Source organism: Manis javanica, chromosome 15 (assembly GCF_040802235.1).
Source record: "Manis javanica isolate MJ-LG chromosome 15, MJ_LKY, whole genome shotgun sequence".
NCBI classification, from domain to species: Eukaryota; Metazoa; Chordata; class Mammalia; order Pholidota; family Manidae; genus Manis; species Manis javanica.
In genome coordinates this window covers 49,103,197-49,130,758 of record NC_133170.1, presented here as the reverse complement: position 1 = coordinate 49,130,758, position 27,562 = coordinate 49,103,197, and the positions used below count along the sequence as shown (strand labels likewise).

The 27,562-nt window shown below is 36.2% G+C and overlaps 1 protein-coding gene and 1 long non-coding RNA gene across 3 annotated transcripts in view; both read left to right on the top strand.

Moving 5' to 3' along the window:
• The window catches only part of NGLY1 (N-glycanase 1), a 53,133-nt gene extending 38,302 nt beyond the window's left edge, over nucleotides 1-14,831 (top strand). For both annotated transcript variants that reach the window (XM_037008589.2, XM_037008588.2), the window contains 3 exons: nucleotides 2,077-2,262; nucleotides 13,580-13,757; nucleotides 14,136-14,831. In XM_037008589.2, coding sequence (XP_036864484.1) covers nucleotides 2,077-2,262; nucleotides 13,580-13,757; nucleotides 14,136-14,311 — 540 coding nt within the window. In that variant the 3' untranslated portion in view covers nucleotides 14,312-14,831. The remainder of the gene's footprint in view (nucleotides 1-2,076; nucleotides 2,263-13,579; nucleotides 13,758-14,135) is intronic.
• A 3,635-nt stretch (nucleotides 14,832-18,466) lies between these two features.
• On the top strand, nucleotides 18,467-26,750 carry LOC140846597 (uncharacterized). The gene is made up of 2 exons (XR_012125838.1): nucleotides 18,467-18,663; nucleotides 26,644-26,750. It is a non-coding gene; the product is annotated as an uncharacterized lncRNA (long non-coding RNA).
• The last annotated feature ends 812 nt before the right edge of the window (nucleotides 26,751-27,562 follow it).

The following is a 27,562-nucleotide window of genomic DNA, read 5'->3' as shown; positions in this document are numbered from 1 at the left end:
TCACAAGTATAAATCAAAATGAAGCCAACTTAAAAGAGCTAATTGAATTCACAGCTGTGCTCAATTTAAAACATCAATATTCTTTAGGTCTTCATCTATTTTTCTTTTTATGGATGGGTATGCTTCCTCTTGTATGTCATCCAAGTTGATTAAACTTGAAAAATATGAATTGGGTCATATGCCCAGATTGTTTTCCCTTTTTGAAAAATTTTTTAATTACTCAATTTCTGGAGACCATATTAGGGCCATGCATTTAAAAAGTCATTTTCCTCCTTAGAATCAAATGTTTGTTTTAAAAGCAAATTGAAAAATGTCAGTTGTAAGAAAGTTGTAACTAAACCTTGAAATCAGGTGGAAAAAGAAGAAAATGTTGGTGATTTTATTTCCAGAAAGAAAAGTTATATCTTAATCTTAGATTTAAAAGATTTTATGAAATATTAATACTATTCTTACTCCAGATGGTTTGTTTAGTTGCATACATGGCATGCTCAGTAGCATATATATTTTTATTTTCCCTTTGGCAATTAATTAAAACTTTAAAATTTTATTTCTATTTGGTTTATGTCAGTGCTCTGAAGTATCTTTGATAAAGATGAGAAGAATTGACAAGTATTGTTACATGCTTTTTTGAAGTATAGTATATACTAATTCATAATTACAAACCGGTTTCTAAAAATAACTCCTTTTTTTAAACCTCTTTGGCAGTAATATTCACAGATTCTATTAGGGAATAATCTTCTTGTTCATACAATTAATATTACTATTTTATAATTCTGGCATATGTATATACACACAGGAATATTTTTCTAAGATGTTTTATTATTACTGATTCTTGTACATTTGAAGTTTTTATATTGTTTAATATCTAGTACCCAGCGTTTAAGAAAGTGTTGCCCACTATCCTGATTGATTAGTCAATACTGTAAGCAAGATATTGACATAGACTAGAGCATTGGTTCTAAGCAGTGGGTGACCTTCCAGAGGACATTTGGCAATGTCTGGAGACATTTTGGCCACAACTAGGAGGAGGGATGCCATTGGCATCAATGGAGACACTGCTGAACCACCTACAGTGCATAGGGCAGCTGCACAACTCAGAATTACCTGATCCAAGAGGTAGTCTGCTGCTGTCCGAGAAAGGGACCATTGTGTCGGTGACACATAAGGCACAAGATAAATATGCCACATTTCTCAAACTGTCTCACTCAGTGATTCCAAGATTTCTGGGGGCTATTTTACATTAAAACAAATAGAGATTTATTTTGAGCTAGAATGAAAAATTTGCCTGGAATTTTAAGGTAAAATATGAGCTCTTGTAATAATTTCATACCTGCTGGAGATAGTTTCAAGCTATACCTCCCAGGCACTCCTACCTTAGGGTACCAGGAAGGGACAGTCTGATGAAATGACTTTAGGCTGAGGCCTGAAGGATGAGAAAGAAACAAATAAATAGAGAGTAGAAGAAAACGGCTTTCCAGGCAGCAGGAACAGTATGTGTAAAGGTCCTCAGGCAGGAACAAGCTCTGCCACCTTGAGGAACTAAAGGAAGAGTGACATGAGATCTGGTTGGAGTAGTGGCAGGGAACAGATCATACAGGGTCCTGTTAGCCTTGGTGATTATTAAATACAGTGGGAAGTGAGTGGAGTGAGTTATGTAAGAAAATGACATCCCAATTTACATTTTTTTAAAATCATTTTTGTACTATGTGGAGCATGGATAAGGAGAGGTAAGATGAAAACTGGGAGGCAACTTTGGGAAACAGTTGTAGTAGTCCAGTTAGGAGGTGGTGGTAGTGGTAGAAATGAAGAAAAATAAGTGAATTCAGGTTGAACACAAGTCACAAAAATACAGGTCAGAGCTGTAGTTTGTCTTTGTCTTCTGGCCAGTAGTTGTTGATGCTATATTAGCATCATACTGATCATATTTAACATATAAAATATTTTTTTAATTTTTTTAATCACTAATATTTCTTTTCCAAGTTGAAGGAATCTCTTACCACTATACATAGCAGTTCCGTCTAATATCAGTATATATCTTCCATTATGTTGAAAAACTAATTCTGCTTTCTTTTTAAGAGGAAAGAAACCTTGTTCATCCCCTCTGAAAATGAGAAGATTTCTAAAGAGCTCCACCTTTGTTATGATATTGTGAAAGATCGTTATGTCCGAGTTTCAAATAATAGTCAAACCATTTCTGGATGGGAGAATGGTGTGTGGAAAATGGAATCCATATTCAGAAAAGTTGAAACAGACTGGAACATGGTAACTTAATGCATGAAACTGTTTACAGTCTTTGTCATTGTTTAAAAAAATACAGGCTGACTTCATTTTTCAGTTGTGCATAATGTGGAAACTGACATATCAAGTTACTTTTAGTAATCCTTAAATCTGTAAAAGAAAATACTGCTCCCATTGTTTAATCAAATGTCCATAAGAAATTTGTGTGTTTTCATCAAAGAGGCTGAATTTAATTATTTTGTGGGGAAAAATAAGCTTAAGGCCAACCCATGTGGCTAGTTTTTACATGAATATATAAAGTATATTGTTTTCAATTCCTTCACAGATATGTATTAATTGCCTAATAAATGCAGGCTGTCAGGGACTGTTAACATTTATTCCAAAGTCCATAGAGGCTAACCATTTAACATGCTTTCATTTCATAAGAATGTGGATAATTGAGCAGCAATACTGGTTATTTCTCCCTGCCCTAAGAAATGAGGAAATGGCTGCCTAGTACTGTGGGAGTTCACTTACACCAACTTGTGCATTGTTGTCCCGTGTTACCTGTAATGAATGAGAAGCTTTGCTTTTCAGCTGCTCTACCCCTTAGACATGTACCAGAAATAAATGCAAAACTATTCACATGACCTCAATAGATCTAACCATATTATTGATAGATTTTCATAGAAGTTAATGAACTCATAGGGAGCTTTTAAAGCTGACTTGCCATGATGTTTTGAGTGGGAAGGAAAGTTGTTCACTTGTAAGACATACTGGCTGGATTAAAAAAGTAACAGAGTAACAGCTGCTAGTGTTTATGAACATCTATTATATACTTATCACTGTACTAGGCATTAATCAGTCCAGAAGACTTTCAGAGAGAAGGTCCCTGATTGCTTTCTTTTTTTGTCTAATCTGAAACTTATCTTGGTGATCTTTTGTATTAAATCAAGAATAACTTACAGCATTATTAAAATTATAAACTTAGGAATTTTCTTTAAAGAAGGGCATAAAAATAAAACAAGGTGAAATTGAAAATTTGGAGATGTGTCTATCTAACTGATCAGTTGATGAAAGAGGATAAACTTCTTCTGGATGCCTATTCTGAGCCTAAAAACTCCCCTGAACAGGATAGACATGTTCTTTATCCAAGGACTAGGCTATACTTGCTTCACTGAATGAAAAGCATGCCTTTTTTCTTAACCAGCAGCATGAGTGGGGAAATAATGTGCTCTGTATTTCTTCATTGTCTTACTCATTCATTTGTTCATCAGCAAACATTTACTGAATGCCTGTTGTGCCAGGCTACATGGATAAAAAGGGCAGAAACCATCCCGTCTTAACAGGGGGACCAAAGCAAAAACAGCCATCTTCACCACAATGCAGAGTGCTATAATAAGGTTATCAGCACATTGCTATGGAAACGCTGAGGAGGGAGCAGTTAGCTCTGGCTGTGGGCGCTGGGCAGAGCTCCACAGAGCAAGCAGGCAACATCTGAGCTGGACTTTGGAGGAATGAGTAGGTGTTCGTGGTAAGGGAGAAGCAGGGAAAAAGCATGGCATGTTGTGAGATCTCCAAATAGAACACAATGGCCAGAGAGAGTGTATTGTATGGCAGAAATTTAAATAATGTAAATAAGATGTGAGGCCCCTACTCAAGTAAAGTTTATGCTCTAATATACTTTTTTTTTGGCAAAATAAACATATTTATTTCAAAACAGTGGATTCTCTGATAAGTCATTTACACCTCCTTTTTCTTATTATTTAGCATAGTAACAAGATGTTCTTTTTTTTTTTTTTTTTTTACTGATACAAAAATCTTACATTAGTTTCAGGTATACAACACAGTTGTTCAACAGTCACCCACATTATCAATCCTCAGTACAGCTATTATCTTTTAATATAGGAAGATGTTATAGAATCATTGGCTGTATTGTCCATGCTCTATGCTATACCCATGACCAACCTACATTATGATTGAGTTTTTGTGCCCCTTAATCCCCCTCAGCCTCTCTACACACCTACCCCAACCTCTCCCCCATGGTAACCACCAGTCCCTTCTCAGTGCTTATGAGCATTTCTCAGTGCTTATGAGCCTACTGTTTTGTTCATTCTGTTTTGCTTTGTATTTATATTCCACAAACAATGAAATCATGTGATATTTGTCTTTTTCTGCCTGGCTTATTTCACTGAGTGTAATACCCGCTAGAGCCATCCATGTTGTTGCAAATGGCAGGATTTCTTTTGTTTTTATGGCTGAATAATATTCCATTGTGTATATGTATCACATCTTTATCCATCTGTTGATAAACAGGATGATTCCATCTCTTATCTGTTGTAAATAATGCAGCAGTAAACATAGGGGTGCATATATCTTTTCAAATCAGGGATTTTGTTTTCTTTGGGTAAATTCCTAGAAGTGGAATTAATGGTTAAAATAGTACTTCTGTTTTCAGTTTTTTGAGGAACCTCCATACTGCCTTTCACAGTGGCTGCACCAGTTACATTCCCACCAACAGTGTAGGAGGGTTCCCCTTTCTCCACATCCTCACCAGCACTTGTTAGTTCTTCACTTTTGGATAGTGGCCATTCTCACTGTTGTAAGATGATACCCCGTTGTGGTTTTGATTTGCATTTCTGTGATGGTAAGCAACATAGAGCATCTTTTCATGTGCCTGTTGGCCATCTGTATTTCTTATTTGAGGGAAGTCTCTGTTCAAGTCCTCTGCCCATTTTTAAAGCAAGTTATTTGTGTTTTTGGTGTTGGGGCATATGAGTTCTTTATATATTATGTGTGTATGTTAACCCCTTATTGGGAAAGTCATTTACAAATATATTCTCCCATACTGTAGGTTGCCTTTTTGTTCTGCTGATGGTATCCTTTGCTGTACAGTGGCTCTTCAGTGTCTTTTTAGTTTGATGTAGTGCCATTTGTTCATTTTTAAGTTTGTTTCCTTGTCTGAAAAGATGTGTCCAGAAAAAAATTGCTCATGTTTATTATGTTCAGGAGATTTTTGTCTATGTTTTCTTCTAAGAGTTTTATGGTTTCATGACTTACATTGAGGTCTTTGGTCCATTTCAACTTTACTTTTGTGTATGGAGTTAGGCAGTGAACCAGTTTCATTCTCGTGCATGTAGCTGTCCAGTTTTCCCAACACCAGTTATTGAAGAGGCTGTCTTTTCCCCATAATATATTCATGGTTCCTTTATCGTATATTAATTGACCATATATGCATGGGTTTATATCTGGACTCTCTATTCCATTCCATTGATCTATGGATCTGTTCTTGTGCTAGTACCATATTTTTTTGATTACTGTAACTTTGTATTATACCTTGGAGTCAGGGTGTGTAATCCCCCCAGCTTTGTTCTTTTTTCTCAGGAATACTTTTGCTCTTCAGTGTCTTTTGTGGTTCCATATGAAATTTATAACTACTTGTTCTGATTCATAGAAAACTGCTGTTGATATTTTGATAGGGATTGCATAATGCTTTCGGCAGGATGGTCGTTTTGACAATATTCTTCCTATCCATGAGCATGGGATAGATTTCCACTTATTTTGTTTTCTTTTATTTCTCTCATGCATGTCTTTTAGTTTTCAGAGTATAGGTCTTTCACTTCCTTGGTTAGGTTTATTCTTTAAATAGGTATTTTATTCTTTATGAAGCAGTTGTAAATGGAATTGTTTTCTGATTTCTCTGTCTGCAGTTCATTGTTAGTATACAAGAACACAACAGATTTCTTGTGTATTAATTTTGTATCATGCAACTTGGCTGAATCCAGTTATTCTGATAATTTGTGGTAGAGTCTTCAGGGTTTTCTATGTATAATATGTCATCTGCAAATAGTGACAGGTTCACATCTTCCTTACCAGTTTGGATGCCTTTTATTTCTTTGTGTTGTCTGATTGCCCTGGTGAGGCTTTGTGGTACTAGATTGAATAAAAGTGGTAAGAGTGGACATCCTTCTTTTGTTCATGATCTTGAAGAACTTTCAACTTTTCACCATTAAGTATGATGTTAGCTGTGGGCTTGTCATATATGGCCTTTATTAATGTTGAGGTACATACCCTCTATACCTGTTTTGTTGAAAGTTTTTATCATGAATGGATGTTGAATTTTGTCAAATGCTTTTTCAGCATCTATTGAGATCATCATTTGGTTTTTATCGTTTTTGTTTATGTGTACAATATTGATTTATGAATACTATACCATCTTTGCATCCCTGGAATAAATCCCATTTGGTTGTGATGGATGGTCATGATGTATTTTTTGGATTTGGTTTGCTAATGTTTTTTTGAGGATTTTTGCATCTATGGAATGAAGAAAGATCCATGGCCTGTCATTGTCCCAGCTGCTGCAAGACCTAAGAGGTCTGTAATTTTCTTTTTTTGTAGTGTCTTTATCTCGTCTTGATATTAGAGTGATGCTGGCCTCATGGAATGAGTTTTGGAACTGTTCCCTCCTCTTCTTGTTTTTGGACTACTTTAAGAAGGATGTGTATTAGCTCTTCTTTAAGTGTTTCGTAGAATTCAGCTGTGAAGCAGTCTGGTCCTTGAATTTTGTTTGTTGGGAATTTTCTGATTACCAATTCAATTTCATTGTTGGTAATTGATCCGGTCAGATTTTCTGTTTCTTGGTCAATTTTGGGAGGTTGTACTTTTCTAGGAATTTGTCCCTTTCTCCTTGGTTGTCCAGTTTGTTGGTATATAATTTTTCATAGTATTACCTAATAATTTTTTGTGTGTTTCTGTTGTATCCATTGTTTTCTGATTTTGTTTATTTGTATACTCTCTCTTTTTTTCTTGATAAGCCTGGCTAGGTGTTTATCTTTTATTTTCTCAAACAACCAGCTCTTAGTTTTGTTAGTTTTTTCTGTTGTTTTATCCTTCTCTATATTATTTATTTCTTCTCTGATCTTTATTATGTCCCTCCTTCCACTAGCTTTGGGGTTTTTTTGTTGTTCTTTTTTTAGTTTCTTCAATTGTGAGTTTAGACTGTTTATTTAGGATTGTTCTTGTTTTTTTGAGGTAAGCCTGTATTGCTATGTACTTTCCTTTTAGAACCACCTTAGCTGCACCCCACAGGTTTTTGGCTGTCAAGTTGTTGTTTTCATTTGTCTCCATGTATTGGTTGATTTCTGTTTTAATTTGGTTACTGATGCACCGATTGTTTAGAAGCATGTTGTTTAGCCTCCAGGTGTTTGTAGGCTTTTTTATTTTCTTTGTGTAATTTATTTCTAGTTTCATACCATCATGATCTGAGGGGCTGCTTGATACAATTTCAGTCTTTTTTACTTTATTGTGGCTGTTTCTATGACCTTGTATGTAAGCTGTTCTGGAGAATGTTCCATGTACACTTGAGAAAAATGCGTATCCTGCTGCTTTTGGGTGGAATGTTCTGTATGTATCTGTTAAGTCTATCTGATCTAATGTATTGTTCAGTGCCTCTGTTTCCCTACTTGTTTTCTGTCTGGTGATCTGTCTGTTGATGTGAGTGGTGTGTTAAAAGTCTCTTAAAATAAATGTGTTGTAATGTACTTTCCCCTTTTAATTGTTAGTATTTGTTTTACATATTCAGGTGCTCCTATGTTGGGTGCATAGATATTTATAATGATTATATCCTCTTGGGACTGATCCCTTTATCATTATGTAATGTCCTTCTTGTTGCTTTCTTTGTTTACATATCTGTTTTGTCTGATATAAGTACTGCTTCTCCTGCTTTTTTCTCTGTGTTGTTTGCATGTAATATCTTCTTCCATCCCTTCACTTTCAGTCTGTGTATGTCTTTGGGTCTGAAATGAGTCTCCTGTAAGATGGGTCTTGTTTCTTTATCCATTCTGCCACTCTGTGTTTTTGATTGGTGTATTCAGTCTATTTACATTTAAGGTAATTATTAATAGGTATGAACTTATTTTCATTTTATTAATTATTTTGTTTTTATAGCTCCTCTCTATTCCTTTCTTCCTCTCTTATACTGTTCTCTTGTTATTTGATGGTTTTCTTTACTGTTATTATTGGATTTCTCTTTTTTCATTTTTTTGTGTCTCTATTATAGGCTTTTGGTTTATGGTTAACAAAGGTCAAGGGTAGTTTCCTGACTATATAACAATCTGTATTAAGTTGCTGATTGCTCTGTTTCAAACACAATATAAAAGTACCTTTTTCTTAAAAAAAAAAAAAAAAAAGTACTTTTTTCTTCCTCTTCCTTCTCCACACCTTATGTATTAGATATAATCTGCACTCTTTGTGTATCCCTTGATTGATTTTGTGTATAGCTGGTTTTGCTACTTTTGTCTTAATTTTGTAGTTGCTTGTAATTAATTGGTTTACTCCCTTTACTGTGGGTTTAATTTCACTGGTGAAAGCTATTTAGCTTTAGGAACATGTCCATCTACCACAGTCTCTTTAACATATCCTGTAATGCTGAGTTAGTTGTTATAAATTCTTTGATCCTTCATTTATCTGGAAATTGTTTAATCCCTTCTTCAAATTTTAATGATCTTGCTGAGTATAGGATTCTTGGTTGAAGATCCTTCTGTTTCAGTACATTAAATATTTCATGCCATTCGCTTCTGGCCTGAAGAATTTCTGCTGATAGCCTGATGGGATTTCCCTTATAAGTAATCTTTTTCTCTCTCTGGCTGCTTTCAATACTTCCTCCTCATCCTTAATCTTTGCCATTTTAATTATTATATGCCTTGGTGTTGTCTTCCTGGGCTTCCTTTTGCTAGAGGCTCTCTGTGCTTCCATTATGCTTTAATATACTTTAATGAAAGGTACCATGTTTAAAAGTTGATGAATCCGTTTCAGTATTTAGTACCAAATGAAGAAAAATACTAGAATCTTAACTACACTCAGAGAGACTTTTAAGTAGAAGTAATATATTGCTGTTAAAACTTGAATATTCCCCCTAAATCAGTATTTTTAGTTCTGTACTAGCATGTCTTCAGTTAGGGATTCTGTAGCTCCACTAAATAGAAGAAGCCTGTTTCCCACCACACTTCCCGTAATTTCCAACCTGGAATTATGACAGATCACATGCAGGCTGCTCTCAGATACTTAGAACAGATTCTTACCCTCCGAAAAAAGTAATCCTGGGAGCAGAGAGACCTACTAATTGCCTACTTGGCAAATAAACATTGTTCAGTAATGTCTGGATTTGAAAGGATTATAAATAACTAAATGAATATTAGTATACTTTTTAGGAGGCAAGTGGTAACACCTTGATAAAAGTGGTTTTAATAGCATCCTGTTTTCTCCCTGCATCTGCCCTGGCCCCTTCAAAGATGTTTCCATACGGTACCCAGAAGAATGTTTTCAAACCCCCGTCATTACTGAGTGCTCTTAGGGTAAGAAATAGCTCAGGTGTCATGAGTCTGGCCCCTGCCTTCCTCTCTGCCCTCCCCTTGCCCTGGTGCTCTCTGCATTTGCAGCTGTACTGCCCTTCCACACTCTTCACAGAAGCTCTTTATCTTTCTGTTAGATTAACTCCTTAGAACTTGGCAATCCTCACTCCCTCCAGTCCCAGCTAACTGGATTCATTTCCCCCTTTATTAACTCACTGCACCATGTACCTCTCCTTCCTGACATTTATTCAGCAAATAGGTATGAGAATAAATCTGTCTCTTTCCTGTTAGGTAACTTTGCCTTTTTCTGGTCACTGTTTTGCTCTCGGTGTTAATGTCTCTAGTATAATGCCAGGTACATAATAAGTATTTAGTGAAGATGGGTGAATGTTAGAATGATTGAGTGTCCATGGCATGTTTCACATCCCCTAGAGCTATGTAGAACACCATAGACTGTCTTCATGGATGTTCTTAGATATTTTTGAGCAGTTTTATCATTCTCTTTGTCCCTGGAGTCATTTCAGCACTATGTCAGGAATTGATTCATCTAATCATTCAGCAAACATGCATGTTGTCAGACATTGTACTTGGCTGTGAGGATGTGATGGTGAATGAAGAGTCAAGCCTCAAGGAGAGCATAGGCCAGCATGGGGAAAGGCATGGGCCAGTTGTTGATATTAATAAGGCTAGGAGACTATGGTTCTGCATGTGGTATTAAGGGAGAGAAGAGCCACTGTCCCTTCTTTAGTCAGAGACAGCCTTGCAGAATAAGTTCTGAGTGGGCTTTTGGCAGGGGAGGCAGAGGAAGTTTCTCAGTGTGGGGCCAGGATATGGAAGGGGAGGGTTTTCTGAGGCAAGAAACATGGTATATTCAGGAAAGAGTGAGTAGTAGGAAATACAGGGGAGAATAGTGGGAAATGAGCTTAAAGAGTTGTCAAGTCCCAGGGACTGTGAATACTTTGTGAATAATAGGAAACCATGCAAGAGTCCAGGCAAGGAAAGGTGTTGATCCCATTAATCATCCAGAGGCTGCAAATGCATAGTATAGAGAGATGTAAATACAGTGGAAACTGACAGTGATTCATGTTTGATTACAGTGATAAAATGGAGTAATGAAAAATAGTGAGCATTAACAGTTCACTAACATTAAATTAAAATCTCTTGAAATATAACTGCTCTACTGGGTATCTGTAAGAATGGCTGCTGAGTTGCCTGCTGTACCGTGAACTTAAGAGTTTATCTTAGCAGCCTAAGCAGGATACTTTTAAGAGCATTCTAAAGAGCAGCTTCACACAGTGCAGTTAGAAACCAAACCTACAGAAAACCATAGCAGCGGGCAGGCCCCCCTGGCATGTCATAATCAGAAAATCTTTGAGTGCACATCTTCTGTTGAATGTGAAATACATAAGGAAGCTGACATGAAAAGTATTGTCCTGAATATAATGGTTACAGCCACAACCCGAAGGACAAGTCTCATTTGTGTACATTGTGTTCAGTACAACTTAGTCCTTAAGGCATAGAGAAACTGATCTGGTTCCCAACCATAGGTTGGGAAGTGCCTGCACATTGTCTCCTTACAGATGCTACAGAGAGGCAAGGGTTTTTCACTGGTGGAAGGGGGTGGGTGCTATACAGATTTCACTCTGTAGGAGGAAAAACTCCATAACTTCTGTTTACTGTCACTGCTAAAGTGAAGTAGCACTCACCTCTTAGTAGTCCCATAAAATGCTAAACCTAGCATGTAGAACTGCACACAGTAAATGACACCTATGAATTTAAAAAGCCAACAGGCAAAAATTTATCTAAGATAAGATGTTAGGAACAACTAACAGTTACGAAAGGACTTCTTTTCTCTCTAGACCAAACAATTGAATATTTCAGAGCTTAAATAATTTTTCCTTCTAAATAAATTTTAAGTACAGGTTCTGTTGGTATTATACATAGAACCACAATTGAAGGTTTACATAAATCCTGTTGTTTTTAGTAGATTTCAAATTATCAAGCTAAGTAAAGATCCTTGGTAACTTTCTGCCACCTCTAAAAATGCTGAGTTAAAATAAGTTGGTTAAAACACTACAGATGGAGTATATTGTGTGGAAAAAAATGACATGAATTTTCAATGTAAATATGGTCTGTTTTATCTCCATCTATTTCTGTAGTCTAAGAAACCTTTTATTTTCTCACAATATTTTCAATCTATTTAAACATTTAAGAATTCACGGATGAAGTCCATCTTATCCTATAACTCTTAAGAGTCTTAAAAGCTGATGCCTTTAGAACTGAAAATGTAAGTCTTAGAGTAAACAATTCTCTCAGATGTACTCAACAGCTATTACAAACCCTCTGTGGCCAGTTTTGTCCGAGACGCACATGGCATAATAAAGACAAGTCTTCAGGTAAGCTAGAAATTTGAAATAAACCTGATTCAGCCTATCATATTTTATACCCACATTTTTGGGGGAGACATTTGAAAATACACAAGACACTGAAGTGTATACTGAAGCATATATTAAATGTATTTATTTCTGTCTTAAGATTACTTTTCACCAGTCTCTTCATTCTTTCCAACTGCTTTCTAGAAACCCCACTGTTTGGCCCATCTTTTCCACATCATCCCACTTACTAGCTACAACTTTGAAGGGATAATTAAGTTACGGACAATCCCTAGATGGCCAGTAGTTGAGGATAGGTGAAACTAATGACTCCCAGGGAGAATTAGTGCAGTCCTAAGCCCAGGTTCTCCTTACCAACTGGTATAGATATACAAACACGCAGTAGGAAAATGTGATCATTAGAAGACGTTATAATGAAATTGCCCTGAACTTGAGCAGAACAGTCCACACCTTTATACACCTAGGTTTGTCATCCAGAACAATAGCTGCTTATACTTATTAGATTAAATGTGTATAAAAGAGTTCAAATCGTTTCCTTGGAGAATGGTTGTTTTGTTGTTTTATAATCTCCAGCTCACTGATTCCAAAAACTTACAAATTAACTGACATATTTAACCTGGAAGGAAAATAGCTATAGGTTGCAAAATAGAATATCAATAGAATGCTAGCAGTGATTGATTTTTTACTTGGTGAGTAAAGATATGGAGTAGAACATTACCATGGCAGATCTATTTTATATGGTATTTCCAATTATTTGCTCCTGAGAAGTAGATGTTTCTAAAAGAATGTGTGTGTGTGCAGATGTTTAATACTTAAATACTATTTATTAAACCCTCCTATGGAAGTAGAACCTGTGCCCCCCAGAGAGTTTGGTTAAGTTAGATCATACAAGCACGCCTGCAATAAAGTAAGTTACATTTGGATAAGGGAATGTTGGCAGTTCAAGGTGGGGTGAAATTCTGGAGGACCACGAAAGCTAAGAGTTGGGATTTAGTGCAAGGACCAGGTCCTTGCTGTGTATTACAAAGCAGACAAATGATGTGAAGGAAGTAGGGTTTTAAAAACATTAATTAGGCAGTTGCAGAAAATGAGTGTGAAATCATAACTATAGTGGTAAGTGCAATATAAATGAGAAAAGGGTTTTTTTCAAGACTTATTTCAAAGAAGTGTACAGATTATTGTGGAAGTATGGACGTTGGGGATAAATGATTAAAGAGTAGATTTGGGGTTTAGGTCTGGGTGAGTGGAGTTACCTGTGACATTTTCTTGATTTAGAGGATATGACCCATCTCTAGCAAAACTTTTCTGAAAATCCAGACTTAGAAAAAAAGATAAATTAAGGAATAGTTGCATTTAAAAGGATTCTTCATTATCATCAGGATGCTTCATAAAACCCATTTAAATTTAAAAGAGAACGTAAGTTACAAACTGGTTAGCATGCAGCCCTTTAGGGCTGTACTTAACTGGGGCTCCTGGATTCAAATAATAATACTTCTAGAGCAAAAGATGCTATAGGAAAAGCTGTAACCACTTGTACATAGTACCCTGTGACAATAAAACTTTTGACTGTTTTCTACACTATTATTTTTGACAATTCCCTTTTTCCCTTCTACTTTGCAGGTATATTTAACCCGAAAGGAAGGATCATCTTGTGCTTCTATTTCCTGGAAGTTTGAGTGTGGGTCAGTTGGCCTAAAAGTAGATAGCATTTCCATTAAAGCAAGTAGTCAAACCTTTCAGACTGGAACAGTACAGTGGAAATTGCGATCGGATACAGCACAAGTAGAACTGGCAGGCGGTGAGCATTTGACTGGAGGATTAATCATGAAGTTTGTATTTAACACGCTGAAGAGTAATTGTACTTGAGATGTAGTTCTGAGTTTTTCATACCCAGGAGTGATTCATATTAATAGAGTAAAAAAAAAAACTGAAATTCAAACCTGTATAGCCTCATTCTAATAGTAGAAGGGCTATATTTTTTATTATGAAACAAATGAAAGAAAATCATTTCTTTATCTCAAAGGACATATTTCTTATAAAGAGTAATTTGTCTTTATTTTTAAAAGTTGATTTTTACCTACAATTAGGTATATAAAATGCATTCCAAAAAGATTTCATTAAGTTCCTTAAGTCACCGAAAGCAAAGTGTTAATTTCTTTTTTTTTTCCTCCAACAGATAAAACTCTTCACTCATATCGTGATTTTTCTGGTGCCACTGAAGTTATTTTGGAAGCGGAATTAAGCAGAGGAGATGGTGCAGTTGCTTGGCAACATACCCAGCTATTTAGGCAAAGCTTAAATGACCATGAGGAAAATTGTTTGGAGATAATTATAAAATTCAATGACCTTTGAGAACCTGAACACTATAGAAAAGCTGACAATAATCAAGGACTTACGATGTTCTAAAGTGGTCTGTTGGTTCCGTGCATGCTCAGTTGACAGTTTTCTACCCTCTGCTAGCATATTTCTTGTGCTGGCTATCCATCATGTAACCCTCATGAAAATAATGTCTTTACACTATGGATCATAATGAAACTTGGAGCTAAAAGCTCCCTTCCATATGTGACTATAATTTGGAGTAGTCTTATTGCCCCAGTGTGAGATTTTAATCTAAAAACTAAGTATAGTTTTAAAAGTGAAATGAAGATACTTATGATAAAATGTTGCTCCTGATTATGGCAAAAGCTTAAGCTCATGATAGTAATCTGGCATTTTCTGATCATTCATTTCTTCGTAAGTTATTGAATTAGATTTCTTACAATTTTTAATTTTTAATAAATGTGAAGGTGTAGGATTAAGTTATAATGCATGAAAATTTGTATGATTGTAAATACATAGGCATTTAAGAAATAAAATTAATTATTTTGCCTTATATCTTTTTAGTGGTTATTTTGGCCAAATAAAAGTCTCTAATAAGTATGTTAAACATTGAAAAATGCTTGACTAGATGAATTATGAGAACATTCAATATTGCATAAATTCAAAGATACATTATAAATCCATAATTTATGGACACTTCAGAATATGTTTTACTTTTTGAGTATTTTTATCTACCTCATTGTATAAAATATCTATTTTTAACTTTGAAAGTATGTAACTGAGTTATACAGTATTTATATGTTTCATCAAGTTTTTGTATGTGTTCCATATAACTTCTCCAATTAAATATAGTGAAATTAATTGAGTGTGTGTGTACAAAAGCACTGTGATAGCACTGTGAAGGAGGCAGTGGTGAAAAAGACAACCCCTTTCCTCTAAGTGCCTTTGTTTGTTCTACCAAGTGAGTTCTCTTAATAGAAGAAAAGTACATTCTTAGTGGTTCTCACTCTGTGTAACTTGCTGGAACATTTATAGCATTACAAAATATGCACTGAGATCCTGAAACAAAGGTCTTAGATTTGCTTTTTAACTATAGTCAAATTTTGCTGAGGATCACCTTCTTGCTAAAGTTGTTTGTGCTTGTAAAGTTATTAATATGTCTTGAATATTAGAAAGTTTTCTGGAATTCTCAGGCTCTTGAGTTAATTATAGCATTTGTATTTGGCCACATAGCATAGTGACTAACTACATAAAATTAGATGACTATTACTGTCTTGAGGTATCTGGTATTACCATGTGAGCATTTTGATGATCAAGTGAACTGGCCCTCTTAACCTGTAGGACAAAACATAGAGATCAAAAGCAGTTTTTAAAAACAGATGGTAATAAAAATGTGGGAACTCTACTAATGTACTGTATCTGTGAAAAACATTCTCTTCTGTGGCTTTAAGCAGACAAGTGATTAAAGTTCAAATGTTCTGTTTTTACAGAGTTGAACTGTTGAAAAGTAGTTGTACACTTTCCTTAAATGTGTTCCATGAGAGTTTCAACCCCAAGGGTACCCAACACACGTTAATAGGTATTTGGTTATACAGAAAAATTTGGAAATAGTCCAGAAGGTATGGGATAAAACAATTCTCAGTGATGTGTAAAGTTAAGTGACAGTAAATGGTAAGGCAAAAGTGACATAGGCAAAGGGCTGATAGCACACTTCTCAAAAGCTGGCACTGATGTTAGGATCTCTCCATGTAGCAAGCATTTAGGATCTCATTTAAGAGCACATGGCCTGTGGTTTCTAGAAAGCATGCAGAAGCGCTGAGGCAGTAACCACCACATTCTGAGACACACTGATTGATGACATCTGACGCCGTTGCTCATTCTTTGAAAAGGATTTATATCTTGGTTTCAGGTCAGATCCCATCATGATGAATTTTACAATGTTCTGTTTGTTGCAGTGTTTTTTAAAGTTAAGTCCATTGACGGAAGTCACATTCCTAATATGAACGAGAAGCTACATCTCATGTTTTCATCAATTTACAAGGAAAAGAAGTGTCTCAGGTTAAGGGTGGGCTAGAGAACACTTTATCATGGACTTGTGGAATAGAAGGGGTTGTTAGAGCTAATTTAACCCAGACTCCTCATTTTTCACCGAGGAAATGCAAACCCAGAGAAGGTAAATGACCTGTTCAAACAATTCAGTGGATTAGGAATGTAGGCAAGACTCACACGTCTCAGTCTGTCTTTCTACCAAGTTCCAGGGTTACATAATTACAGATCTGTTGTGTGGGTTGCTGTTTTAGTAGGCGTTCATGAATATAGATAATTTGATGGTAATGTTAAGTTGAGGTATTAAAATTGATATTAGAACCAATGATTTTTTTCTAACTAGTTAAGCTTTTCTGGAGAATAAATTTACTATAATTTGAAGATTACTCTAGATATGGATGCTTTGTGAAATAATTTTAAAATATTTTTTTGCTCTAAAACACAATAAATTGTATTTTGATTTTATAATCTGAATGAATACACTCTTAAAAGCTAATAGCTCCAATCCATGTGGTGGTATTCCTTCCTTACATGCTCTTGGGGAAGAAGAAGAATAAAATAACATAAGCCATGTCTGGTTATATTCCACTGAGCATGTATTCAGTCACATCTCTATATTGACCAAAACAGTGCTTCATCTCTGATAAGAAATTTAGAATGGATCTAAACTAATAATGGCCACCTTCATATCTAATAAGTGCCAATACTTCAGTGTCTCATTTGATCATAGCGGCAGTTCATTAATAGGTAGGTTATCTTACCCACAATTAATAGATGATTAAGCTGAGAAGCTAGAGCAATATTTGAATGCCGTGTGTGTAACAGCCTTTTCCTGTTCACTACGCCACATGTGAAAACAGAGTCAGAATGTGAGGCCTCACTGTCTTTCCTAATTTGGTAAAGACTTGCTCTGAGATGAGCAAAATCGTAGCAGCAGCTAGAACCATGAGTAAGCCAGAAAGGGACTCTGAAGAGCTAAAATAAAGTCTAACTACTAAAGCCCATATTCTTTACTGTAAGAGGCACTTAGGGTTGTCAATCAAAAGTCTGTATTTTCTGATTTGAAATATTTAAATTATTAAAGCCATTTTTGTTAAAAATTCAAACAAGATAGAATATTGTAGAAGTGCTGCCTCCACTCCCCACAATACACCATTTTCACAAGTGCCTAAGTTTTTCATGTGTTTTTCCAGAACTTTCCTGGAAATCTTTATATTCACATATGTATACACACACAAGTAAGTTTTGGTGTATTTGATTTTCTTTTTATACAAATGAAAGTGTATTTTCATTCTGCTTGTTTCTTAACAATGTATCTTAGAAATCTTTCCCTGGTCAGTCATAGATCTGCCAATTTCTTCTTAACTGCTGCACATTGATCCATTCCTTTATTTGCAGATATTTAGGTTTTTCCCTTTTTTGTTATTGGAAACACTACTGCAGTAAACATCCTTATACATATTCTCTTCACTCAGAATATATGCAAAGATTTGTACATTTTAAATCTTACTGTCCACTGTCAAATCATCCTCTAAATGAAGTTCACCAAATTACACACCCAGCAATAGTGTGAAAGGGCACCCACTTCCTCCCATTTTGGCCAAAACTAAATGTTGCAAATGTGGTAGCCAGCCTCTAACGATCCTTGCTGAATCTCAAATCTGTTGTCCCACACAAATTAGAGCAGTCCTGTGCATCCAGTAGAACATGGTGAAAGTGAACTATATTTCTGAGGTGTGGTCATAAAAGTCCTTGCTCTCTTGGACTGCTCATTCTGGAGGAAGTCAGTTGCCATGCCATAAGGCCACTCAAGCGGGTCTGTGCTGAGGAACCAAGGCCTCCCTCCACCTCCAGCACCAACTCTCCATCCATTCAAGTGGATCCCCTTGGCCCAGCCAGGCTTCCATGACTGTAGCTTCATGAGAATGAGATTCCCTAAATTTGGAACTGCCAACCAAATGACGACCGATTCCTAAAGCACAGGAACGACTGGAGATAACACATGATTGTTTAAAGACCCTTTCAGAGTGATTTGTGTATACAGCATTAGATTACTGTCAAGGGCCGAACATTTGTATCCTGCCTCCTAAATTCATATGTTGAAATCCTAAACCCCAATGAGGTGATTAGGAAGTGAGGCAGTTGAGAGATACTTAGGTCATGAGGGTGATACCCTCATGAGTGGGATTAGTTGCCCCTATAAGAAGAGACAGGAGAGAGCTTGCTTTCTCTCTGCTCTCCACTGTGTCAGAATGTAAGAGGGCCAACCTTAAAGCAGGAAGAGGGGAGGGCCCCAACCAAGACCCCAACCTGATCACAGACTTGCAACTTCTACAACTGTGAGTAATTAAGTGTGTTTAAGCCCCCCAGCCTGTTGCAAATTGTTGCAGCCTGAACTAAGACATTTAAACAGTAATGTTACTTTTGCCAGTCTGAGGGGTAAAAAATACATTGTTTTAATTTACATTTCCTTGATTAGCTGTAAGATTAAACTATTTTTCATAGGTTTATTAGCCATTGTTGCTTCTTATTTAAACTTTCTCTATTTCCCTATTGGTCAGATTCTTTGTTTTGGTCATCATTTTTAATATCCAACTTTTTATAATTTCTTTCATATCAGTTTGCGCTTATTTAATTATTGTAATCTCTTCCCTAAAAGATTGTGAATTAAAACTTTTCTATTGTTCTCATTAGAGAATTGTCTTTATTCTATCATATCACATTGTATATCTTGTTTTCTCTTTTCATGATACTGCTTTTCCTTCAACAATCCACTATTTATGGCTAAGGACTAAACTAACGTAGCAGGTTTAGCTTTGTCGTGGTTTGTGCTTTCTCATTCACTGCATAGGGTGTTTCTTCATCAGGCCCCCTCCCTTGGCTGGGAGGGCTGACTGCACAATAGTGTAAGTGGTGAGCTTCCCCACAGGTACCTGGGCTTCATCAGGCAAATGCACCAGAGACTCTCACACCCCATGTCACCCTGCTCAGAGTTCATTTCAGTTCATTTGTTTTAGAGATTTTGTTTCTTCTCTTTCTGATGTAATTTTATGTTTTTTCTTAGATAAAACATTTACATAATTCTAAAACTGTAAAACCAGGTGGAGTCACAGAAGTCTGGCTTTCATTCCTATTCCCTCTCACTGCCCTATTCAATTCTTCCATTCACCCCAACCTTAAGGCAACCATATTTATTAGTTTGGGCTTATTATCTTTTTTTCTTTGTGAAAACAGAAGGGGAAAAAACGGCTCCCCCTTTCCATCATGATAGACATTAAACTATCTTACAGACACTGTTTTGCACCTTGCTTTTTTTTAACAATGAATCGTGGAGATTGCTCTATATCGTATGTTAAGAGCTTCTGCATCCTTTTTGTAGGTGCATAATATTCCTGTGAGTGGATTTCAGTTTACATTGAAAAACTGGCTGATGTCACAACACTGTTAGCTGAGCCTGACTAGCAGCTATGTGTCTTTTAAGACAGGAACTGTGTTCCTCATTATGGAGATTTTAGGGACCATCAACCCCACATCCCTTGCTCCCAATTCCAGTGTTGACAACTAGTGTCAGTCACCACTTACTATGATACTTGCACTACTGATCTTAGAGAAACATTCCTCTCTTCCTATGTCTACCAAGATTGTAAAATCAAAGATTAAATGGGTTGTATAGTTTTATTTATTCATTTTTACCTACAGTTACTTTACTCATTAAAGTTATCTGCCTGTACATGTGGGAGTTTGTGACAATCCTAAAGGAATATACCATTTTTATTTGTGCACATTTCAGTCAAGTTTAAAGTAATTGCTTTACAAGTTGCTTAAAGCAAGGTAATTTGACATGTTTAATAGTTTTGGGGAAGGTTGTTCACTTTGAATTTTCAGGAACTTAGAATCCATCAGTAAGTTACTTAAGATTGTAAATGTAGGAACCATTACTGTTATCAAAGAAAGTATGTAGGAAACATACCAATTTTCACATCTTAATTTCTCTAACATATACCTTTCCCCAACTTCATTCAGTTTTCTGAGACAAATATATTCAGTTCTTGTAGTTATCTTTGGATCATTACAATAAATAGTTCTTAGAATACTTGGTAAGTATCACCATTACATTTTAGGAAACTAGCTCTACAGAGTGGCTAGACCTACCAGATGCATCCTCACAGATTAAAATAATTGCCATTAGAACCTGTACTTTTTTTCCAGATATCCCCTGCTATTACTTGTAAATATGTCATTTCTTTAAAACTAAAAAGAAATACAGAGAAATACAAAGAATGATAGGAAAAAAACAGTGTACTCTCCACTCAAAAGTGAAATATATTAACATTTTGTTTTATTTGCCTCATCTTCTGACAAAAATCAAAACAGTGCTTACAAAGTTGAAGTCTCCTATGGACCTTTACAGACCCATTCCCCCTTTTTTCTTCCCTAGAAGCAACAATAGTCAGGAATTTAGAGTTTATTCCATGGTTTTTTACTTTTGCTGTACACATATATTTAATACTATATAATATTGATTTGTATAGTTTTAAATCTATATAAATAGTAATATAAACATAGATAATGCTCTGTAATTTGCTTTTTCAGTCATTCTTTCACCTGTATCAATACATATAGATATCTTAACTACAGGCTTTCTCTCATATTGCCTTCACGGATACTGCATTTCCTACAATCTAAAGGTTTGTTTTAATCCTACCTTGAGCAAGTTTATCAGTGCCATTTTTCCAACAGCATTTGCTCACTTTGTGTCTCTGTCACATTTTGGTAATTCTCTCAATATTTCAGACTTTTTCATTATTATATTAGGATGACCTGTGATCAGTGATTACAATTCACTGAAAGCTCATGATGGTTAGCATGTTTTAGCGATAAAGTACTTTTTAATTAAGGTATGTACTTTTTTGTAGACATAATGGTATTGCACACTTAGTAGTTACAGTATAGTGTCAATGTAACTTTTGTATGCACTGGGAAACCAAAGAATTGCGATGTTTGCTTAATTGAGATGTTTGCTTCACAGCAGTGGTCTTGCAATATCGCCCAGGTATGCCTATATCTTAAATTGCGGCATAGATTCCATCATTTAATAATACCATGTATTTCTCCCGTACCTGATGGATATTTGTCTTATTCTCAGTGTTTATTACAAGAAACTGTTACTATTACAACCAATGCTGTATGCATCTCTCTGTGGATAAGTGCAGATTCTCTAGGATATATTCCTAGAAATAGAATTGCTGAGTCATGGTCAATGTACATTTTCAAATTTATTGCCAACTGTGCTACAAGAGTTTAGCACCAACTTATAGTGCCATTGGCACTTTACTCAAATTCCTGCCCTTCTACATCCTGGCCTACATGCAGTATTGTTACACTTCAGAATCTTTGCTGTTATGGTCTGTGTGACACAGTATTGTGCTACTTTACTTTGTATTTTCCTGATAATGGGTGAGTTAGAGTATCCTTTCACATTTATTGATCAGTTGGGTTCTCTGAGCTGTGCATATTCAGAGCAAAATATCCAGGTTCTTTGTCCTTTTCTTACTGATTTTTTAGGTCTTTGTGTATTTGAGACAGTAATCATTTGTCTGTTACATACTTCTTTTTATAAAGATCCATCCTTTAGATTTTTTGACGGTCCTTTGTCACGCAAACAACACAAGACAACAAAAAGGCATCCTCTCTACAAGATCTACTTTGGAAGATAACAACCTTTGACTCACAGCTTTTTATAAACCCTGAAGCCCGTCTTACTATGCAAAAGCTTTTGTGGAAAGACAAGGGACAAAGTATCCGGTGTCAGTAAAGAATAGTATGTTAAATTCCTTGGTGTTCTTGGAATATAACACAAAATTCTATGTGTGATGGCAGAAAAAATCCAAAACTTTCACTGCTTTCAAGTTAATAAATTATTACTGCCTGCTATTAGATTTCTTTTTAGGCTTGGTTTAGGCTTGGAGAGAAAAAAATGCTTGAAATGTGGAAAGAAGGCTGTCATCTAAAATATTATGTCATCCCCTGTGGATGTAAAAGACTTAAAAAAAGCAAAGAGGGCCTTTGATCTTCACTTAATAAATATGGAACCATCAAAGCTCTTAAACTTCTTGTAAACTTAAATGTGAAACAGACTACATACTAAGGGAGGTGAGTCAGGGTAGAACTTTACAAAGTGAATCAGGAAGCAGTTGAATTTCAAAAATTCATGATGAAATGAGCACTGTAATTTCAGCTGGATTCAAATCATCTCAAAGGATAAGGATGTTAGCACAGAATGGTCACACAATCAAGTCACACATCTTTGCCACAAAGAAAAAATACAGTGTTTTTATTAATATGATGCTATTATCCCAGAAATGCCAGGTGGCAGAGGGGTTGCCCAAAAGTGCAAACCTAGTGTTTTCCTTATCCAGATGTATAAGTACATGTGCCTGCACTGTGGCATTGTGCAGCTCCTAAGCTGAGAGTGATGTACGTCTCCTGCTCTCCTACTTTGCTGTAAAATACTCCCATTCCAACCTCTGGATGCACAGCGTTGCTGCATGAATGGCTGTTAACAAATATGCATGCATATTAAATAATCGCTACTCCTAAAACATGTTTTCAGCGGGAGAATGGTAATAGTCCACATTTGATTTCTCAGACTCTGCTGTCCATATCATAAATCATAAATCATGGTATTTTGGGGAAACTTAATTTTACGTTGTGAGTGCAAGTTAATTATTTTTCTTAGTTTGAATGTGGTGTTGTTTAAACTTCATTTTCTAAGTGTGATTGTGACCTCACTGCAGAAGGAATTGCATACAGATTAAATTATACTATTTATGAAATAATTCCTAAGTTATCTGTGAATGTATTACATGGGAATAGAGAAACAGGAAGAAAGAAATTATGAGATGTGTACTTAATATTTCTGCTCTCTCCCCTTTTTCATGTTGATGCCTCATGCAGGGCATGAGATCTTTCAGAGCGAGGACTATATCTGACAACTGAGAGGTTCACTTGAAGTGCAGATTCCTGGGCCTGGTGCAGGAGACTTGGAGTTAAAATCCTTAGGTCGAGGCTAGGGAATTTGATCTATTAACAAAATTAGGCTGATGAACCATGAGTGACTTACTTAGCTGATAAGCCTAGCTGATTGCCCAGCCTCTAGCATTTTGGTGTGGCTTTATTGCCTCCACTCACCTCTACCTGACAGATAGTTACAAAGAGGATTCACGTTGCCACCTGCTACCATGTCTCACTGTCAGCCTTGGATAACTCAGACGGGCTGTGGATTTCTCACAAGTTCTCCAGCTAACTACAAGCACCACCTGCCGCCCCCTTTCTTTCACACTGGCTCCTCACACATCACTCTGTCCTCAGGATAAATGCAGTGCCCCTTTTCACCATACAAAATGCAGTGCTCTCCCATCTGCTGTGTTCATGTGAATTGTGTCCCACCTGCTGAAGGACCAGCCATTAGCCTAGGGGTGTTGGACCAAATATTGATTAAGGGGGAATATTGCAGTGAAACATTGGCCTTTCTCAGCATCTCTCCATCTCCATCTCCACCTGTATCAAATCTGCTCCCTTGCTTTGGACTCACTAAAACTTGTCAGCTCCAGTGCAGCAACTTTATATTAAACAGTCATACGGCTTTAAGTACATTCCTTTTGAGTCTGCGTTATTATATAATTCATGGGGATGTTAACTCCAACCTTTCAAGAATGCACTGAGAATTAGACATATTTCATAGAAATCATTAACATGACACTTGGATATAACAGTGGCCATTGTGATGGATCTTCCCTTTTCCTAGAGGGCCAGATCTGACCAAGCCATACATTCTTCCAGAATTTTGACTGTGGCCACTTCTGTTTAGTTGCCATCCTCCACATTCACAATTGGGCTCTACCTTTAACATCTTTTTGTAAATGTGCAGTTCTTATTTTCAAAAATGTAGCAAGAAAATCAGAAATGTTGAGAAAAAGAAATCTAATAGCAGGCAGTAATAATTTATTAACTTGAAAGCAGTGAAAGTTTTGGATTCTTTCTTAAAGCTTGTTATACAGAAAAAATTAAAATATAGATAAGCAAAACTTTAAAAAATCCCTTATAATCCCATTGTTCAGAGACAATCGCTGTTTAGATTTTGGTATTTCTCTTCATATAAAGAAGGACATGTATTTTAAAGTTTATCTTTTTTTTTTCAAAAATAGAATTGCTCTCTGCAGAGTTTATAATTTACATGTGCATCATAAAGTGCTTTTTTTTATGATTGCATGGTAATCAACTACACAGACACATTGTAATTTGAAGCAAATCAATCCCATGTTAGATTTTTACTGGTTTGTTTAGTTAGTTGTTGGTTTGTTTTTTTCCTAAGTTTTTTAAGAGAAAGAGGTAAATGAGAAGGAAAGGTAGCTCTTAGCAAATATTTAAAAAGAAAAAATCAAAATGCTCATAACATGTCCTGAGATGATATATAGTTTCCCAGACAACTGACTTTGTTGAGTAAGATTTTAGCTATGTCACCAATTCGCTGTGACCATTACCAAGGCATTTAATTCCTTTCCTCTTTCTGTCGTTCCTGGATCCTTCCCATATGCTAAGTCCTATAGTGAGAACCGAGGGTTCAGCCCAGCAGCCTTCAAGGAGATTCTTGACTCCTTGGCATATGGCTAATATTTTGGAGGGAGAAAATATTTAAGCAAGGATTTTAAAAAGACGTTTTGGGTTTCCACTAATAAAAATTAGATCAGCCAGATTTTGTGCTACATACATAACTGGTACAGTGAAGTTCCTTAAATTTGAATCTCAAATTTATTAACTCATCTAAACATAGAAGATCAACATTTCCTGTTCTCCTTGTTTTCTCCTTATCCATCATGTGCTTAAAAAAACAAACGCAGTCTTATTGCTTATTCTCATGTATCATAAAGAGTAACTGAATATCATAAGAACTAGAAAAAACTACCGTAATTTGTAGCAGATATGTTTGGCATTTCAGGATGACAGCAATTTTGAAGAGGAAGTGAGATTAAAATAGAGCGTGCTGGCTAAGTATAGGCCTGGAGGTCCTGGAACTGTAGCCTGTTTACAAGAAAACATGTCTGTGGAGGTTCATTTCTAGAATGCAGACATCCACATTCGGCTGAATACGCTGGTGTCTGTGAGCTCCCTTAAAAGTAATGGCAGGCTCTGATCAACTCGACATTCTGCAAGACAGGTGTAACCTCCAATCTCCTGACAAGTTGCTAATGTGGGCAAAGTTTGAAACTGTGGAGTGTATATTGATAAGTTAAAAACTGTTCATTGCAGAAGAAAGTAAGGTTTCCAAGACACAGTTAAATTTCAGCTTTCTGTGATAGATGTTATACTTAACTGGTATTAATCAACAGGAGGTAAATGTGTAAAATCATAACCAATAGATTGCTTCTTTCAAAACAATCACTGAGAAAATTATGGTAGGTGCCATTGGAAAAAAATTACATGTAGTTTGGATTCCCTTAATTAAATTGATCCAGTGACCATTTGGATGAGCCACCATCATCTTCAATTGCAGGGTTTCTGAACCAACCCAAAAATCTAACTCTTCATCTCTAAGTGATTTCCTTTCCCGTCTTTCCTATTTCTATGAATAATGCCACGTTACATCGTAAATCGTTATCAAGTCCTTCTTGGTGATTATTCCTTTACAGTGTTTCCATCTTCCACCCATTTCTTTGTAATCCTACTGTCTGAGCCAGCCTTCATCCCTTCTGAACTGGTTTCTGTGCCTCTGGTGCCTCCCTTCTCCAATGTAGTCTACATATCACAGCTAACTGGACATGTGATCTCTTAAAACTCATTTCATCAGGTCAATCCCCAGTTCAGTCTCATCCCTGAGTCTCCACAAGTTTAATTCCTGGCACATAGTGAGTTTTGAAGAAATACTCATGGCTGATGAACTAAGTCACTGATTGGTTTCCCAAATGTGAGGTTTCGGTTTTGCTTTAGCATAAACATTGGAATCACTAAACTTGAGCTTGTAATTATCATACTTCTCTCGGTTTATTTTTCATTTACAACTCCTCAATGCACTGTGGCACTGTGAAGTGATCATTGACAGTGAAGTAAACTAAAGAGATAAAAGCTGTAAGTACACTTCTCACTTGTGAACTAATTTGGAGTAGCAATCTAACTTGAGTTTCAGGAAAACTTGAAACCTTCACAGCGTTGTGTCTTTGAGGTGGAGATACTGATTTCCATAACCCCCCCTTGCAAATCAGACCCATTATTTTCTAGCCCTTGTGTACGTTCAACCCTTTCCCCCTTTCTTTTATTTTTAGAGCCAGCCGACCTGCCAATCATCTGCGAGCTGCTCATGAGCAAGACCGTCACTAAACAAGATTGTAACTTCAGGGCTTTGGGCTGCTGCATAAATGTTTGTAAATGAGCTGAATGCATTAACCATGTGCAGTTTAATCATTTTATACTGAAGAGAAGTTTTACATGAAATGTTTAAAGTTTGCATTTGGAGTAGAAGGGCATTCTCCTCTTCCCCATTCCCATGTTTAGGATTTCCAAAAATTGTGATAATTTAACTTTAGCCAGGTTTAATGAGAACTTTAGATTAATCATATAGCCTAGCTCAAACTGATATGTATAATCAGAGTTTGTAAACTGAACAAAACCAGTGAGTTTGTTGAAAGGGCTCCTAGGGCGATTCTGGTGTACCACTCCTCCTTGATTGTCCCAGTTGACAACCATTGCAATTGTTTACCAGTGGTGGGTTTTAGATCCCCATATTTAGCAGAGGAGAATTTTCCTTTTCCCTCAGCTTAATTTTTATCAGTACTCCTGAAAGTTGCACACCTTGCTGATGAGTGACTGAAAAGGAGGGAAAGGAAATGGGCTAGCCAGATCCATTCTGGCTAATATTGGACAATTCTGGAAAATTAACTTCTGAATCATTGTACTATGCATACTTCTTTGATTCAAGGTCATTAGCTCTTGCACTTTTTTTCCTGACTGCACACTCTAAACTTTCTAACTGTAGGCTGACTATCAAGTTTCCCATGTTCCAAGCAGACTGGAATGAAATGTGGGAAGTCAGCTTATGTTTCAAAGTTATTTAGAACACGTATAACTCTTTTAAGCTGTGGTAGACTATTCTTGCCAATAAGCAAAGTTTAACATTTCTCTCAATGTGCTGGAATGATGCTGCTATTGTAAGTTGCTATTGTGCAGATTAAAACTTTAGAGAGT